Genomic DNA, 17,795 nt, shown 5'->3' with positions numbered 1-17,795 from the left:
CTAACACAGCCTTCCATCAATGGAAGATTCATTCTACAACATCTCTGGCAGGTGTTCTTCCAGACTTTACTTTGTTGCCTTCAATAATGGGAAGCTCATCACTTCATAAGGTTGGACATCAACATTTGAGTTTGTTTTGCCAGAGAATCTTTGAGCAGATACACAAGCCATACCTCTGCCCAGATAGGGTTTTTTTTTCTGTTCACCCAACTGAGGCTAGTAGTTCATGCAGTTATTTCAGCTCCTACCTTTGTAACTAAAAATGAATAGTGGACTGGAAAGCAAATCTCTTAGATAAACAAGAAGTTGTTTGAGGCTGAAAGGCATGGCATATGGGAGAAAGAGAAGAGGGAGAGAAGGAGGAAAGAGGTGAGTACTAGGAAAAGGGTTTGATTGAGATGAATGTGAAATTATTTCATTTATCTAAATTTGAGAGTAAAGAGCCTATGGAGAGCTTACAGGAGAAGAGTAACAAATGGATCTCTACCACAAAGGAAGGAATAGGCTTTTCATCTGACTGGTTCCTGTGATCAAGCTAAAGTTGCCTTGGGGGAAGGCAGTTGGGTCAAGGACCCTTACATTTCAGGGAAATGATTTCTGTAGCAGCTCAGGCCTCAGCTCTGCCTGCTGAGGCCTGAAGAAAGACAAGTGTGACTACTTCCTTCCTGCTCTTCCCTGGGCTGCTTGAAGCTACATTAAGAGTTTATTTCAAGTGTCTTGGGATCCATTGGATCTCTACTCTGACTTGTATCTGCAAGATCATTGAGCCACTTGGGGAGCTTAAGGATGAGGAACTGTGTTCCTAGGCAAGTGACTATCTTAGCTGATGTTCCCTCAGAAGAAATGGGAGTGCACATGTTCAGCAAACCTTCTTCCCCAAATTAGTAACCCTAGCTGATCTCAACATCTCTGACTATTAATTATGCATCCATATATACATGAGGATGTTTCCTATCCTTTTTTTAGCAAGGAAAATTACCTCAATGACTCCAACCTAGTGGCTGGAGTTTGGTCTAGAGATGGACTTTCTACACTTTAGTGTGCATGTGAATCACTAGGAATTTAGTAAAAAAAAATACTGGTGTTAAGTCAGTAGGTCTGGGGTGGACCTGAGAGTCTGCATTTCTAATAAACTCCCAGGTGATGCTGATGTCACTGATCTGAGCTCCGGACTTTGAGTAGTAGCAAAGGGATAGATGACCTTAAAATTTCATCTAGTTGGATTTTTCTTCTCAAAGTCTAAGCCAGTATATATTAAGTCTATATATTTAGATATATACCTATAAACACTTTTCCCATTGCACTAACATCTTGCTTTAAATTCTTCCCTGTTTTTGCTTATTTGGGATGACATCCATCATGTTTATCATTTCTCCCTCTCCTGTCCTCAAAACTCTCAACTCCTTGGAAGCACAAGTCATCTGCCTCTAGCACCAGCTCTCCTTTCTTTTTTACTTTCCTCTACTGATATTCTGGCCCTGCCTGTTTCTCTGACATCATCTCCCACCACTGTCTTATGTTTTACTACATTCTGCCATGTTGACCTTTTTCTGCCCCTCACACATATCAGTCTAATTTCTAGTTCTGAGCCTTTGCTTTTGTTGTTCCTGTTGTTTGGAATGCTCTTCCCCCAGTTCATTTTTTAAATTAACTAATTTATTTATTTTGCTGTGTCTGGTCTTAGTTGTAGCACACAGGATCTTCATTGTGTCATGTGATCTTTCCATGTGATGCACAGACTCTCTCTAGTTGTGGTACCCAGTCTCAGTAGTTGTGACATGCAGGTTCCAGAGTGTGAGGACTTCAGCAGTTGTAGCATGTGGGCTCTCTAGTTGTGGGGTGTGGGCTCTGGAGCACACTGGCTCAGTAGTTGCAGCATGCAGACTTAGTTGCTCCATGGCATGTAGAATATTAGTTCCCTGACCAAGGATCAAATCCATGCCCCCTGCACTGCAAGGCAGGTTTTAAACCACTGGGCCCCTAGGGAAGTCCCAGCTGGTTTCTAATTATCATTTTGGTGTCAACTCAGATGTCATCTACTCAGAGAGGCCTTCCTTGGCCACCTAGTTAAAATAATGTCTTCCTTCCTCAGTTACCTTTTATTATATCACCCTGTTTATTATTTTCATAATAACTGTTCAGTACCTAATATTAATTTATTGTTTTGGTCATTTAATGTCTAAATCTCTTTATTATAATATAAGCTCCCAGAGAATAGAAATCTAATCTGTGTTGTTCACTTCTGTATCCCTAGTACCTCGAACAAAACTTGGCACATAGTAGGTGCTTTAAGCATAATTGTTAGCTGATAGAGTATCTTTCTGGATATTCTTTCTCATTCATTGAAGGCTTTAGCTCTTGAATCATCACTTGTCTTCATCTTTCTCTGGTCTTTTTAACCTCAATATTCCTGTAGTTGGCTTATTCAACCCTGGCCTCACTTTCATCCCACCTCAGTCAGAAAACTCCTGTGGTAATCTTTGGTCTTGTTATAGCAAATATCTAAATGAATTGCCTCCAGAATCTCAATATCAGGCATTTCCCCTCTGATCACTGTCCTATTCTTCCAGCCGACTTACACTGGTACATCTACTCCAGCAATTCTTCTACATCATCAAGATATATAATGCCATTAACCTTACCCCATACTCATCATCCCTTCTCATGTCTTTTCTTTTCTGTCCAACTTGGGTTACCTGGTCTGTTATTGTTATCAATTCCTTGAAAACATTTTCAACTCTATTTCCCATTTCTTTTCCTATTGTGTTTTCTTGGCAAATCTACCCCAGATTTCACCAACCACCTATCCTTTCTATACTTGTGCTTGAACAGCAAGGTAAACTGAATAAAAAGTCCCACAGTTGAGCTGACTGATTTTCTTTACCACAAGTCTCAGCTGGACACTCAACACTTCCTGTTTAAATCTCCTCTCATGATTCCAGTGTGTAACAGAGACTGAGAACCATTCCTCTTAGAGGACTATTACATACTTGCTCAGAAGCACCCTTGCAGATTTATTTTTCTTCCTTCTTTTTAGAGTATAAGAAGTAGTTCTGTTCCTGCCAAGAGCAAGTAACATCTCTTATGCTCTGGACATTTCCCTATCACTTTCTTGAGGACTTTGCTCCTACAAGTATCTGAGAATTTAAAGTACATGCAAATCACCTGGATTTCTAGTTAAATGCAAATAGTGATTCAGTAGCCTGGGATGGGGCCTGGGGTTCTATGTTTATAACAAGTGTCCAGGTGATGATAATGTTGTTGGTCTGTGGACCATGCTTCAGGTAGCAAGGTCCTATGTCATCAACCTTTCCTTCTCACCCTCATCATCATATAAGCACGCTCTTAAACTCTTATTTCAATTTTAAAAAAAGAACAACTTCCTTGATCACACATACCTTTCCAAATATTACCCTATTTCCTATTCCCTTCAGAGCAAAACTTTTCAAAGAGATATCTATATTCTTCCAACTTCTTTACCTTCATTAACTCTTTTCCCCCTCATTCACTCCTCAGCTCATTCCAGGATGACTTCTGTTACCTTTGTGCTAATGAAGCTACTCTTGTTAAGACCGATGGTTATGACTGTCTTACCAATACAATGGTCATATCTCTATTAATATCATCATCCATTCAACTTCTCAGTGTCATTTCTCAGAACATTTTTATCTGAATAAAATTTCTTCTGGTTTTCTTTCTACTTTACTGACCACTACTTCTCAGTCTCCATTTTTGACCTTTCCCTCTCTACTCAACGTTAGTCTAATTGTTGAGGGTCCAGGACCCTTTCCTACCTATATTCTCTCTATAGATAATCTCATCCTGTCTACATGAGGATGACTCCAAAATGTATATTTCCCAGCAGATATTTGCTCCTGAGCTCTAGGTTTGTATATCCCATTGTCTTTCTGACATCTCTTCCAACAATATGACTAAAATATAGCTCACACTTAATACATCAAAAATGGAAGTCTTGATTTCCTCCCCTCCTCAAATCTGTTTATTCTAGTCTCTACATATCAGCAAATGGTGCTACCATCTACCCAGTTGTTCAAGCCAGAAACCTAAAGGCATCCTTAATTTGTCCTCTCTTTGCCTCATACTCTACATGCAACTCATCACCAAATTCTGTTGTTTCTACTTCTAAAATATATCTCAAATATTTTTACATCTGTTCATCATCTTCTCTGCCTTTCCATCACAAGTTGTATCATATTTCTCCTGGATGACTACAACAGCCTCAACCTATTGTCTCTCTATCAATTTGTTTATCATTTAACAACCTAAGTGGTCTTTTACAATACAAATGTGAATCAGATCAACTCATTCTCTTTCTTAAAACCCCTCAATTCCCTCCCCTCTCTCCCTGCTGTTCTCAAAATAAAGGATTTATATGACATGTTTCTGTCAAATATGTCTCCTACACTGTCCAACTTTCTCTCTATGTTTCAGTCTCACTGGGCTTCTAATTCCTGGGGCTCTCTGTACGCATGCATGCTAAGTCGCTTTAGTCATGTTTGACTTTGCAACACTATGGACTGTGTAGCCTGCCATGTTTCTCTGTCCATGGGATTTTCCAGGAAAGAACACTGAAGTGGGTTGTCATGCCCTCTTCCAGAGGATCTTCCCAACTCAGGAATTGAACACTCATGTCCTTGTGTGTCCTGCAATGGCAGGTGGGTTCTTTACCCCTAGTGCCACCTGGGAAGTTGAATCATTTGGACTTTCTGTTTTCTACGCCTGGAATATTTTACCCCTACTTCTTTACATGGTCGATTCACATTCAGGCTATAGTCCTCAACTTAAATGTCATCTCCTTGGAGAATCCTTTTTTATCTAAATTCTGCCTTCCCTCACAGTTACTCTCATTTCTTTCACTCTCTTTCTCTAATGGCATTTATCACCATCTGTATTAACATATATATTTACCTCATTTACTTGTTTATTGGATAGAAATGAATGCATGAATGGTGTCTGTTTTGTTCATTGTTATATAATCAGTGGTTAACATACTATGCCTGCCACATAGGCACACGTATTTATTGAATTTACAACTGAATAAATAAGAATAGATAAGTGATATAAGTAAATAATATTTTGTCAAGACATCACATGTTATAAGGTGGATTTGAGCATTGGACTCTCAATACTAGCATCATAGCAGTTTTGTACATTTAACTTTTATCCTTTTTCACTGCCACATTTCACTCTCTGTCAAGAATCAAAGATCTTAGTCTCATTCCAGTTCAGCCATTAACTTACTCTGTGTCTCTGGGAATCACATTTATTCTTGGAGGCTACATTTGATTGTCAGTCACAGAAAACTAACCAAACAGATCACACAGACCACAGCATTGTCTAACTCAATGAAACTATGAGCCATATGAGCCATCTAGAGTCACCCAAGACAGATGGGTCATTGTGGAGAGTTCTGACAAAAGGTGGTCCACTGGAGATGGGAATGGCAAATCACTTTGGTATTCTTGCTTTGAGAACCCCATGAATGGTATGAAAAGGCAAAAAGATATGACACTGAAAGATGAACTCCCCAGGTTGGTAGGTGCCCAATATGCTCCTGGAGAAGAGTAGAGAAATAACTCCAGAAAGAATGAAGAGATGGAACCAAAGTGAAAACAATACCCAACTGTGATGTGACTGGGGATGGAACTAAAGTCCAATGCTGTAAAGAGCAACAGTGCATAGGAACCTGGAATGTTAGGTCCATGAATCAAGGTAAATTGGAAATGCTCAAAAAGCTGATGGCAAGAGTGAGCATTGACTTTTTAGGAATCAGTGAACTAAAATGGACCGGAATGGGTGAATTTAATTCAGATGACCATTATATCTACTGCAGTGGGTAACAATCACTTAGAAGAAATGGAGAAGCCCTGATAGTCAACAGAAGAGTCCAAAATGCAGTACTTGGGTGCAATCTCAAAAATGACAGAATCATCTTTGTTTGTTTCCAAGGCAAGCCATTCCATATCACAGTAATCCAAATCTCTGCCTCAACCACTAATGCCAAAGAAGCTGAGGTTAAACAGTTCTGTGAAGTCTTTCTAGAAATAACACCAAAAAGATATCCTTTTCATCATAGGGGATTGGAATACAGAAGTAGGAAGTCAAGAGATACCTGAAGTAACAGGCAAGTTTGGCCTTGGAGTACAAATTGAAGCAGAGCAAAGGCTAACAGAATTTTGTGAAGAGAATGCATTGGTCATAGCAAGCACCCTCTTCCAACAACACAAGGGATGACCCTACACATGGACATCACCAGATGGGCAATATCAAAATCAGATTGATTATATTCTCTGCAACTGAAGATATAGAAGCTCTATACAGGAGGAAAAACAAGACTGGGAGCTGACTGTGGCTCATATCATGAACTCCTTATTGCAAAATTCAGACTTAAATTGAATAAAGTAGGAAAAAGTCACTAGACCATTCAGTTATGACCTAAATGAAATCCCTTATAATTATACAGTGGAAGTGACAAATAGAGTCAAGGGATTAGATCTGAAAGACAGAGTGCCTGAAGAACTATGGACAGAAGTTCGTGACACTGTACAGAATGTGATGATCAAACCATCCCCAAGACAAAGAAATGCAAAAAGACAGAATGGTCATCTGAGGAGGCCTTGCAAATAGCCGAGAAAAGAAGAGAAGTGAAAGGCAAAGGAGAAAAGGAAAGATAAACCCATCTGAAGGCAGAGGTCCAAAGAATAGCAAAGAGAGTTAAGAAAGTCCTCCTCAGTGATCAGCGCAAAGAAACAGAGGAAAATAATAGAATGGGAAAGACTAGAGATCTCTTCAAGAAAATTAGAGATACCAAGGGAAAGCTTCATGCAAAGATGGGCTCAATAAAGGACAGAAATGGTAGGGACCTAACAGAAGCAGAAGATATTAAGAAGAGGTTGCAAGAATATATAGAAGAAATATACAAAAAGGATCTTAATGACTCAGATAACTATGATGGTGTGATCACTCACCTAGAGCCAGCCATCCTGGAGTCTGAAGTCAAGTGGGCCTTAGGAAGCATCACTACGAACAAAGTTTGTAGAGGTGATGGAATTCCAGCTGAGCTACTTCAAATCCTAGAAGATGATGCTGTGAAAGCACTGCACTCATTATGCCAGCAAATTTGGAAAACTCAGCAGTGGCCACAGGACTGGAAAAGGTCAGTTTTCATTCAAATCCCAAAGAAAGGCAATGCCAAAGAATGTTCAAACTACCACACAGTTGCGGTCATCTCACATGCTCGCAAAGTAATGCTCAATATTCTCCAAACAAGGCTTCAATAGTACATCAACAGAGAACTTCCAGATGTTCAAGTTGGATTTAGAAGAGGCAGACAAACAACAGATCAAATTGCCAACATGCATTGGGTCAGAGAGAAAGCAAGATATTTCCAGAATAACATCTATTTCTACTTTATTGACAATGCCAGAGCCTTTGTCTGTGTGGATCACAACAAACTGTGGGAAATTCTTAACAAGATGGGAATACCAGACCACTTTACCTGCCTCCTGAGAAATCTGTATGCAGGTCAAGAAGCACCAGTTAGAACTGGACATGAAACAATGGACTGATTCGAAATTGACAAAGGAGTATGTTAAGGCTGTATATTGTCACCCTGCTTATTTAACTTATATGCAGTGTACATCATGCAAAATGCTGGGCTGGATGAAGCAGAAGCTGGAATCGAGATTTCTGGGAGAAATATCAATAACCTCAGATATGCAGATGACACCACCCTTGTGGTAAAAAGTGAAGAGGAACTAAAGAGCCTCTTGATTAAAGTGAAAGAGGAGAGTGAAAAAAACTGGCTTAAGACTCAACAATCAAAAAATGAAGATCATGGCATCCAGTACCATCCCTTCATGGCAAATAGATGGGGAAACAATCAAAACTGTGAGTCACTATTTTCTTGGGCTCCAAAATCACTGCAGATGGTGATTGCAGCCATGAAATTAAAAGATGCTTGCTCCTTGGAAGAAAAGTTATGATCAACCTAGACAGTTCATTACTTTACACACAAGTTACCTCTAGTCAAAGCTATGGTTTTTACAGAGACATGTGTGGATGTGAGAGTTGGACCACAGAAAACTCTTAGCACTGAAGAATTGATGCTTTTGAACTGTGGTGTTGGAGAATACTCTTGAGAGTCACTTGGACTGCAAGGAGATCCAACCAGTCCATTCTAAAGGAAATCAGTCCTGAATATTCATTGGAAGGACTGATGCTGAAGCTGAAACTCCAATACTTTGGCCACCTGATGTGAAGAACTGACTCATTGGAAAACACCCTGCTGCTGGGAAAGCTTGAAGGCAGGAGGAGAAGGGGAAGACAGAGGATGAAATGGTTTGATGGCATCACTGACTTGATGGACATAAATGTGAGCAAGCTCCAGGAGCTGATAATGGACAGGGATTCCTGCCATGCTGCAGTCCGTGGGGTCGCAAAGAGATGGACACTACTGAGCAACTGAACTGAACATTTTATCATCTCTAAAATGAGAATGTTGAAGGAGATAATCTTGAAGGTCTTTGTCAATTTTGATATATAGGCATAAGTGATTGTTTAAGACTATTGCAATTTGGATGAAGCACAAGCTGGAATCAAGATTGCCAGGAGAAATATCAATAACCTCAGATATACAGATGACACCACCCTTATGGCAGAAAGCAAAGAAGAACTAAAGAGCCTCTTGATGAAAGTGAAAGAGGAGGGTAAAAAAGTTGGCTTAAAGCTAAACATTCAGAAAACTAAGATCATGGCATCTGGTCCCATCACTTCATGGCAAATAGATAGGGAAACAGTGGAAACAATGACAAACTTTATTTATTTATTGACTCCAAAATCACTGCACATGGTGATTGCAGCCATGAAACTTAAAGACACTTACTCCTTGAAAGGAAAATTATGACCAACCTAGACAGCATATTAAACAACAGAGACATTGCTTTGCTAAGAAAGGTCCGCCTAGTCAAGGCTATGGTTTTTCCAGTAGTCAAGTATGGATGTGAGAGTTGGACCATAACGAAACCTGAGCACTGAAGAATTGATGCTTTTGAACTGTGGTTTTGGAGAAGACTCTTGAGAGTCCCTTGAACTGCAAGGAGATCCAACCAGAAAGATTGAAGGCGGGAGAAGGGGACAACAGAGCATGAGATGGTTGGATGTCATCACCGACTCAATGAACATGAGTTTGAGTAAACTCTGGGAGTTGATGATGGACAGGGAGGCTTAGCGTGCTGCAGTCCATGAGGTTGCAAAGAGTTGGACACGACTGAGTGACTGAACTGAAGGCTATTACATAAATGACAATTAGCTTATTCATTGGATAATTGAGAAATGTGATGCAGAGGAGCTAGGCACTTGACCCAGATTACCCAACTGTAGTGAATTCAGTTCTTCATTCTGCACAAAGCCACAGTCACAGTAGGTAGTGACTAATTTGGGCAGATAGCTCTGCCCTCAGAAGCCTGCCTCTGAGTTCCTTGAATCACGATGGACTCAAATAAAAAGAATGTAGCTGGGGACATACCTATGATTGTCTCTCTCCTCATGCTGCTCATGGCTGAAAAGAAGACAGCATTTGGCACTTGTCCACTGAGAGCTGATGCCAAGCTAAGTACCAAATAGGCTTCTGGGAGATCACAGGACTACAAAGGCAAGGTCTGGGGCACAGACTTTTTCTGAAAACTTACTGGCTGCCAGGGTTTTGTGCTAAGTACTTTCTTTCCATGGACAAATTTATCAAATGTTCAAAACAATCTAGTGAAGTAGACAATATTATTACCCCTATTTCACAAATAAGAAAACTATCAAGATGCAGAACATTAAATACCTGGCTGAGTAAGTATCAAAGTCAATAATTAAATTCAAGCAGTCCTGGCCTCAGAGCTTATACTCTAACCTTCTACACTGGGTACTTGCTAAGTTGCTTCAGTTGCGTCCAACTCTTTGTGACCCCAGGCTTCTCTGTCCATAGGATTCTCTAAGCAAGAATACTGGAGTAGAGTTCCACTCCCTTCTCCAAGGGATCTTCTTGACTTAGGGATTGAACCTGTGTCTCTTAAGTGTCTCCTGCATTGGCAGTCAGGTTCACTAGTGCCATCTCATTGTATCACCTATAGCTGCTCATATGTTTTAGGCAAATAGCACTCCAGACATACTGGATTTGATAGTGTCTATGCCTATGGGATCACCATCTGTTCTTCCACACATGTCTCTTCCACACATGTCATACATTAACACTGAAATATTTGCACTTAGATCGATTCTTCCCTCTTCTCCTGCAAACAAAATTTCTTAGATTCCCTTGCTGTCTCACTTGTTTTGTCCAAAGGAAGACACCTGTGGGAGACTAGTGAACGGGAGGAAGAGTATTCCTTTACCTCCTGCTTCAGAGAGGTGTATTGAAGTGGCTCTATCTCCTCAGTGACTCTAAATTCTGAGGACAATTCCTCTATTCATGGCACCTGCACCATCAGGCCAACCACCCCATGCTTTTAGTTTCAATTTAATACCAGTTTCTGAGTTCTGACATTACTTTTTCCCATTACCCATCTAGCTCTAGATGGGTAGAAAACTATTAACAGTTTTCTATGGTTGCTACATGTTGGCTTGCCCCACCATCCCCTATTTGACTTCTTTGTTTTGACAGTGTGGTATGTTCTCTGTATTAAACCATACAGAAGAAATATCTAGAATGGTTTTTATTTTCCTGACTGGATCATTATTGATATAGACAACTTCTATAATCTCAAGGCTTCTCACTATCACACAAATTGGTGTATCTCCTTCAAAGCATGTGTCACAACCTTTCATTACCTTGTTTGTTTATTTTTTTGTTGTTGTATCTTTTCTCCACTTCAAGTAGATTACAAAGTCCATGAGGAATTTTGTCTTGTATCTTGAGTAGCTAACCCAATGCCTGGAACAAGGAACTCAATAATATTTTTTATGTCTTGTCTTTTTATTTATTTTTTTATTGGAGTACAGTTGCTTTACAATGTTGTGTTAATTTCTGCTGTACAATGAATGAATCAGCTATATGTATACAAATACATCCTCAATAATATTGTCAACTGAGTGTATCCATTAAAAAAATCCAAATTTTATTGGATATCTCCTATGTGCCAGTCACTACGGTAGGAGATAGCAAGATTAGTAATTCATTGCCTCTGCTTAAAAAAAAAAAAAACAGCCATCCTGACTGGCGTGTAATGGTACCTCATTGTGGTTTTGATTTGCATTTCTCTGATAATGAGTGATGTTGAGCATCTTTTCATGTGTTTGTTAGCCATCTGTATGTCTTCTTTGGAGAAATGTCTGTTTAGTTCTTTGGCCCATTTTTTGATTGGGTCATTTATTTTTCTGGAATTGAGCTTCAGGAGTTGCTTGTATATTTTTGAGATTAATCCTTTGTCTGTTTCTTCATTTGCTATTATTTTCTCCCAATCTGAGGGCTGTCTTTTCACCTTGAGGTGGGAGGGAGGATCGGGATGGGAAATACATGTAACTCCATGGCTGATTCATGTCAATGTATGACAAAACCCACTGAAATGTTGTGAAGTAATTAGCCTCCAACTAATAAAAAAAACAAAAACAAAAACTTATATTTCCACTTAAGTGACATTAAATAGAAAAATGTACACATAACTAGTGTATTAATTTGCCAGGGCTACCATAATGATGTACAGCAGTCTGGGTGGCTTAAATAACATAAATTTACTTTCTTACAACTCCAAAGCCTGGAAAGTCCAAGATCTAGGTAGTCTTTTCCAAGGCCTCTTTCCTTGTCTTATAGATGGCTGTCTTCTCCTTTGTCTTCACATGGTCGTCACCTTTGTCCAAATTTCCTCTTCATGTAAGGACAGCAGACATATTGGAGTAGGGCCTATACAATGACCTTATTTTTACTTAACTACCTCTTTAAAGACCCTGTCTCACATAAATACAGTCACATTCTGAGGCACTGGGGTTTGCACTTCAACATACGACTTTGTGGGAGGGGTGCACAATTCATCCTACAACAATCAGTGAGTTAAAGATTATTTTCAATTGAGAAAACTAAAGGTGGCACTATAGAAGTTAGATGAAAGGTGATAAAATCAGGTCTTAGAGTATTTCGGAAAAGCTGTGTGCCTAGTGTCAGGTCTTAAAGAGATTTTTATAGAGTCGTGAGAGCTTGAATGGGCTGGTTGGCCAGGGAGGTGCATTCAACAGCCTCAGTGTGAGTGAAGGTCCCTAGGTGAGACAGTGAGGAGACATTGTAGAATCTCTGATTACTGAACCATCAAACTTGAAAGGAAGTTGAAAGGTCACCCAGGCTAAGTTCCCATTTGATTCAGAAATCCCTTGCCAAAGGGCAATTCAGCTTCTGCTTATACCCCTCCCAGGACTGAATACTCATTAAGGCAGTTACTTTGATATTGGGCCAGCTCTGTTTGGCCAAAACAATGCCTTGGATGAAGAGGGAAAAATTTGCTAGAAAGGAGAGGACAGTGTGTGGGGCATGCCAGTGATGTCTTCATACCAATCGCCTTCAGGCACTTCTTTCTGATGTCATATTTTAATTCCTTCTTGCTGTAACCCCAATCTCTGCTTTTTGTAATCCTTTCTTGCTTGAGCCTCCCTGTGGGTCAGGAGCCTTGGAATCTTGCCTTTTTTGGTTGTGCTACCATGGGCAAATATCATTCACTCTTTAGTCTTCAATGTTCATGTCTATAATAGGGGACTAATTAATTAACACTCACTGTCATGTCTTCCTCACAAAGTTATTGTAAGACTATATGCAATAATAATGGGTATGAATGGGATCAACAACATCAACTCCCAACAGATGCAGAAGGGCCAGTCTGGGTTGAATTGCATAGTCAGAGACATCATGAAGAGGTGGGTGGTTTCTCCGTTTGCCTGTTTTGCTGATGTTCATTTGACTTATTCTCAGCAAAATAAGCAAATGGAAAATTCATCCATCAACAAGCTACCTTTTATATTCCTGAGGGTGTCAGGAAGAATCATGAGGGGTTTTGTGTGTGTGTGTGTGTGTGTGTTTGTATGAATTGTAGCAAAAAGAAGCATGGAAAGCTGCAGAGGGTAAAGTTGAGACTATCTTTTTTATGTGACCTTAGGTAGGTCTCTTCCATCATCTAAACCTCCACTTATTTATCTGTAATATGGAGATACCAATGCCTGCCTCCACAAGGTTGTTCTGAGAAGTGAAAGTGATAAAGCAGGAGAGTGTTGGCATGGCTTCACGGGCGCAGGATTCTATTATTTCAAAGGCTGGCCCAACACCTTCTGGCAACTTTGGAAAGGACTTTTTGCTGACTCGACACAATTGGGGAGCCCCACAGTAAACAGCATCTAACTCCAGCACAGCCGGAGGCAGGCAGAGGTGGCAGCTGCCTTCTCCTGGGCGGAGGTTATTCACCCACATCATCTCCCTGCACCCCTGCCTCCCAGATCTCAAGCCTTGGCAAGAGACAAAGGCAGTCGGTGGGAACCCCCCTCCCACATCTCCCCAGGCCAAGCACCTCAGGAGCTGTGGGGCAGAGAAGCAGAGCCTGCTGCAGGGATGGAAAAACCTGAATGAAGGCGAGGTCCGGAGAGGAGGGGATTGGGCTGTAGGGCTGTGAAGGAAACGAGGGGGAGGGGGCGCTGGGGCTTTCGCTTGCTCCAGCCCTGCCAGCCCAGCCTGCCTGAAACAACCCGCGACAGCCTCCAGGGCCTTGACAAGAAGCCGGACTTCATTAGCACCATGCAGTGGATAAGGGGCGGATCGGGAATGGTGAGTGAACATAACCGCAGCTTCCCCAGCTTCAGTCCCCTAGCCCCACCCCCAGTTCCTTCACCAGCCGCCATGCAGTGAGCCCCCTAGCTTCGGCACACAGCCCTCTCCGCTGTCCTTGAGATACCAGCAAGCTTGCTGTGGCCATTTTAGGAGTCCTTGCTCGCCTGCCTGTGAGGAAAGCCCCCTCCCTTCTCCGTCCCCTTTCTTACCACCCCGGAGTGGGCTAGGACTTGGGGGGAGGGTCGCCTGGCAGACCAGAGAGGCAAGGTGGTGGGTAGAGGGACTCTCTGGGAGCAGTGAGTCTCTTAGGAGAGAGGATTGGCGGGGGTTGGGGCGGGGGTTGGGAGGGTGGCACGGGGTTGGGAGGGAGGGGGGAGTTACAAAGCCTGGGATTGTGGAGGGGGCAGTATGGGAGAACTGCGTGGTCCCCCAAATGGGCTGTGTGTATTCCCTTACTGGGAGAGCCAGAGAGCCCCTCTCAGAGAAGCTGCCTGGGGGAGTCCTGAAGCCCTTCCTTGCCTAGACTGGGGTCACCCTGTCCACACTTGAGGCTTTGCCAAGGAGAGGCTACAGAAACTGCCATTCTGGAAATGGGTCTGGCCCCATTCGGTTAGAACTCTCTCCGCTACCCCCATCCAAGGAGTGTGTGCTTGTGTGTGTGTTTACTATCATCCTCCCAACAGTTCACTGTATGCTATTATGTTCCCTTCTCTACCTGGAGACCTTGGAATGACTTCCTTTGCAGAGAGGAAGTGGTGGCTTCATCTTGATGACTCTCTGACTCAGCGAGGGGTAGCTCAAGTCTGGTCTGGGACTCTGGGGCATGGGAGGCCACTATGCCTTTGTCCTCAGCTGGGAAGCATCGACAAGAGAGTCTTGGAGGGCAGTCGAGTTGGGTCAGCAGGCACTGATGGCAATGCCAGCCTACAGTTCCCCACTGCTACCCATAACCTGCAGCTGAAGGAAAGTAGCCTGAAGCTTTTGGGGAAAAACAGATATTTAACTCCTTTTTTGTTTCCATTCTGGAAGGGAGGCGTAAATCTGGTGTGGGCTAGGATTGTGTTCAGAGGAGTTTCCTCTGTTTCAGTGGTTCTTGAGGTCATTCAGTCTGTATTTGCCAGGGCTTCAAGAGACTTTTCTCAGATCTTCCTCTTTCTGTGGGGTCCCATAAGGCTATTTCAAATATTTGTAGAACCAGAAAGTTATAGAACAGGAAAATACCTTCAGACCTGTGTTGTCCATCCAGGAAAGTTGTGATCCAGAGAGCGGGAGAGACTTGCTCAGGGCCACACAGCTCCATAAAGGTAAAGTTTAGTCCAGCACAGTAGTCTCCTGACTCTGTCAGTGTCCCTCTCCACTGCTCCACAGAATCATCAAATGGTGCTGAGAAAGGCAGAAAGGAACAGAGAGTCATGATCTTGGTAAAGGACTTCTTTCATAATGAACTAATGCCATGAAATTTACCTTAAAAAAATGAAAGCCCTGGTATTTCTAGAAGCTGGGTCTAGGTGATATTTCCCTCCTCCTCTAAGTATATTATAGTGTAGGGATCCAGAGCCACCCATTGACAACAGATTAAGTTAATAGAGAAATCTGAAGTTTTGCTAATTGTGTATGAGAAAGAAGAAAGGGTAACAGAAACCTTGTGGAGACTATGTAATTGAAGATTGATGGAGAAATTGCATAATATTTTTAGGGGACTGAAGTAGTGAATATTGTATGATGAAAACATTTATTTAACTGTTTGCCAGAATTCAAGTGATAGGAGTAGTAAATTCCATTAGAGTCTGGAAAGCAAGAAACTTCTAATCTTGGCTCTGCTGTTTAATAGGAGTACTTTGAACCTCAGTTTTCTCACCTATTAAATGGGGCTATTAATGATTACCAAAATCCTTCCAGATCTGAGATTCTCAGATTCCTAGAAGTAAACATTGGGTAAAATTTAACTAGTGGTCCATCATGAAAAAATAAGAGTGCATATTTAGCCACCATTTTATAATGTGGCTAGTCGAAAGATCATTGCTCCTAGTTCTTTCATTTTCAAAGCCCTGGAAATTCGTATCGAGCTCTTCATTACAGTCAGATTTCTTTGCTGAACATTCGACTATTGAACTGATTGCAAGTATCACATGTTATACAAAGGTCCTTGAACATAAAACATCAGTTGGCATTTACAGAATAAAATCTGTCTCAGTAGATAGTGTTAAAAAAGAAAAAAATATGAGCTCACTTTTGATGATAAATTGTTCAGTGTATTTATTCATAGCTTATATCTGCAATGTCAGTTTGTGCTAGGTTAGATAGTACCTGGAGTGGAGGGAACACGGATCTCAGAATCACAAGTCTGGCATTGATGGGCCTGGCTTTCATACCTCTCAACTCTGAAATACTTGACAATTTTCAAACCTCTTTCATTCTCAGTATTCTCATCCATCAAATGGGGCAAAGTACCTTATCTCATAGATGCTATCGAGTTTCTTAATTAATTCAACAAATATATAGAGGCTACCATGAATTGACACTGATCTAGGTGTTGGAGGTAGCAGTGAACAAAAAGAAATTCTCTGCTATCATATATCTTACATTCAAGGAGTTGAAGGGGCTCACTAAACAGTTGCACAAATAACTATGCAATATGTCAGAGGGTGCTTAGCTCTAAGAAGAAAAAGAAAACCTAATAAGAGAATAGAGATAGGGTTGGAATAATGTATTAGATGTCAGTTGAATCTCTCTAATTAAGAAACATTTGAGTGGAGATGTGAAGGAAATGAAGGAACAAGGTCTGTGGAGATATTTAGGTGAAATGGATGAAAAAACAGCCAGAGAAAGAGAGAGCGCATTTGGTTTGTTTAAGGAACACAAGGAGGCCACTGTCCTGGGGACATTTAATCTGAGTGAGATGGGTAATTTTTGGAAGGTTTCAAACAGATGAGGGATTTAATCTGACTTAAATTTTAAGAGGATAATACACTGTAGTGGAGCAAAGAGCTGTGAGGTGGCTCTTGTAATAGTTCAGGTTAGAAGTGATGGTGGCTTGGGCCAGGGTGATGATAATCTGTATGAAAGGACTGTACTGAGCATTATAGATGATCTGTATCTTTCCCCTTTCTGGCCAGTCATCCAAATCTCAGATGACTGAATGTGGAGCTAGAATGAACACAGAGTGGGTAGATGCATGCGAGGGGATTTTGTGTCTAAGTCAATGATCAAATGATCTGCTTTGGGCTCCTGGTCTCTAGTGGGGCTAACTAAGGGTTGATTCTGTATGGATTATCAATGAATCAGTCTCTTGCTTTCTGGTATTCTGGAGAATATTAAGTATATTATTAGTATTTTGGAGATATGATACACTTAACATATGTAACATCTGGAATGGATCATTTTTAATACTCTCTTCTCTATGTGACAAAATTATTTTCAGTAATCATGTAATGATCAGTTCTAATAATTATTTTATTGATTTTTTAAAAATTTTCAAATAATTAACAATGAAAAGAAGAATAATTCAATGTCAAAGTCATTCAAATTCAATAACATCTCATATTTGATCTAAAATCTGTACTTATTGAACAAAAGTACCACACTCTATAGTTTGTATTGTTTTTTCTCTGTTCTATATTTTAAGCACAAATAAAAACTCCAATTGGTCACAAATGACAGAATTGAAATAACTTACATTGTAGCTTTGACTACAATTATTGTGCTATCTTTGTTTACTTCAAACCTGCTATTTAAATTCTGGAACATTTAGTCCCACAGGGATCTGCAGACATGAAATGGACCCAAAGCTACTTTGAATGCTCCTTAACCTGGGCTTCCCAGGTGGCACTAGTGATAAAAAAAAAAAAAAAAAAAACCATCTGCTGATGTAGTAGATGTAAGAGACATGGGTTTGATCCTCGAGTGGAGAAAATCCCCTGGAGGAGGGCATGGCAACCCATTCCAGTATTCTTGCCTGGAGAATTCCATGGACAGAGGAGCCTGGCAGGCT

At 41.0% G+C, this 17,795-nt stretch overlaps 1 protein-coding gene across 6 annotated transcripts in view; it reads left to right on the top strand.

Moving 5' to 3' along the window:
- Nucleotides 1–17,795, top strand: part of ARHGEF9 (Cdc42 guanine nucleotide exchange factor 9) — a 450,802-nt gene that overhangs the window by 167,698 nt on the left and 265,309 nt on the right. The window contains exon 1 of one of the 6 annotated variants that reach the window (XM_065915657.1): nt 13,725–13,801. The exons of the other annotated variants lie outside the window; for them this stretch is intronic. Within the exon in view, the coding sequence (XP_065771729.1) occupies nt 13,772–13,801 (30 nt within the window). The 5' untranslated portion in view covers nt 13,725–13,771. Of the gene's footprint in view, nt 1–13,724; nt 13,802–17,795 lie in introns of those variants that run through there. 6 annotated transcript variants of the gene reach the window in all.

Source organism: Muntiacus reevesi, chromosome X, assembly GCF_963930625.1.
Source record: "Muntiacus reevesi chromosome X, mMunRee1.1, whole genome shotgun sequence".
In the NCBI taxonomy this organism is placed as follows: domain Eukaryota; kingdom Metazoa; phylum Chordata; class Mammalia; order Artiodactyla; family Cervidae; genus Muntiacus; species Muntiacus reevesi.
Note: the sequence above shows the minus strand (reverse complement) of the source record. Positions and strands in the feature narration are given on the sequence as shown.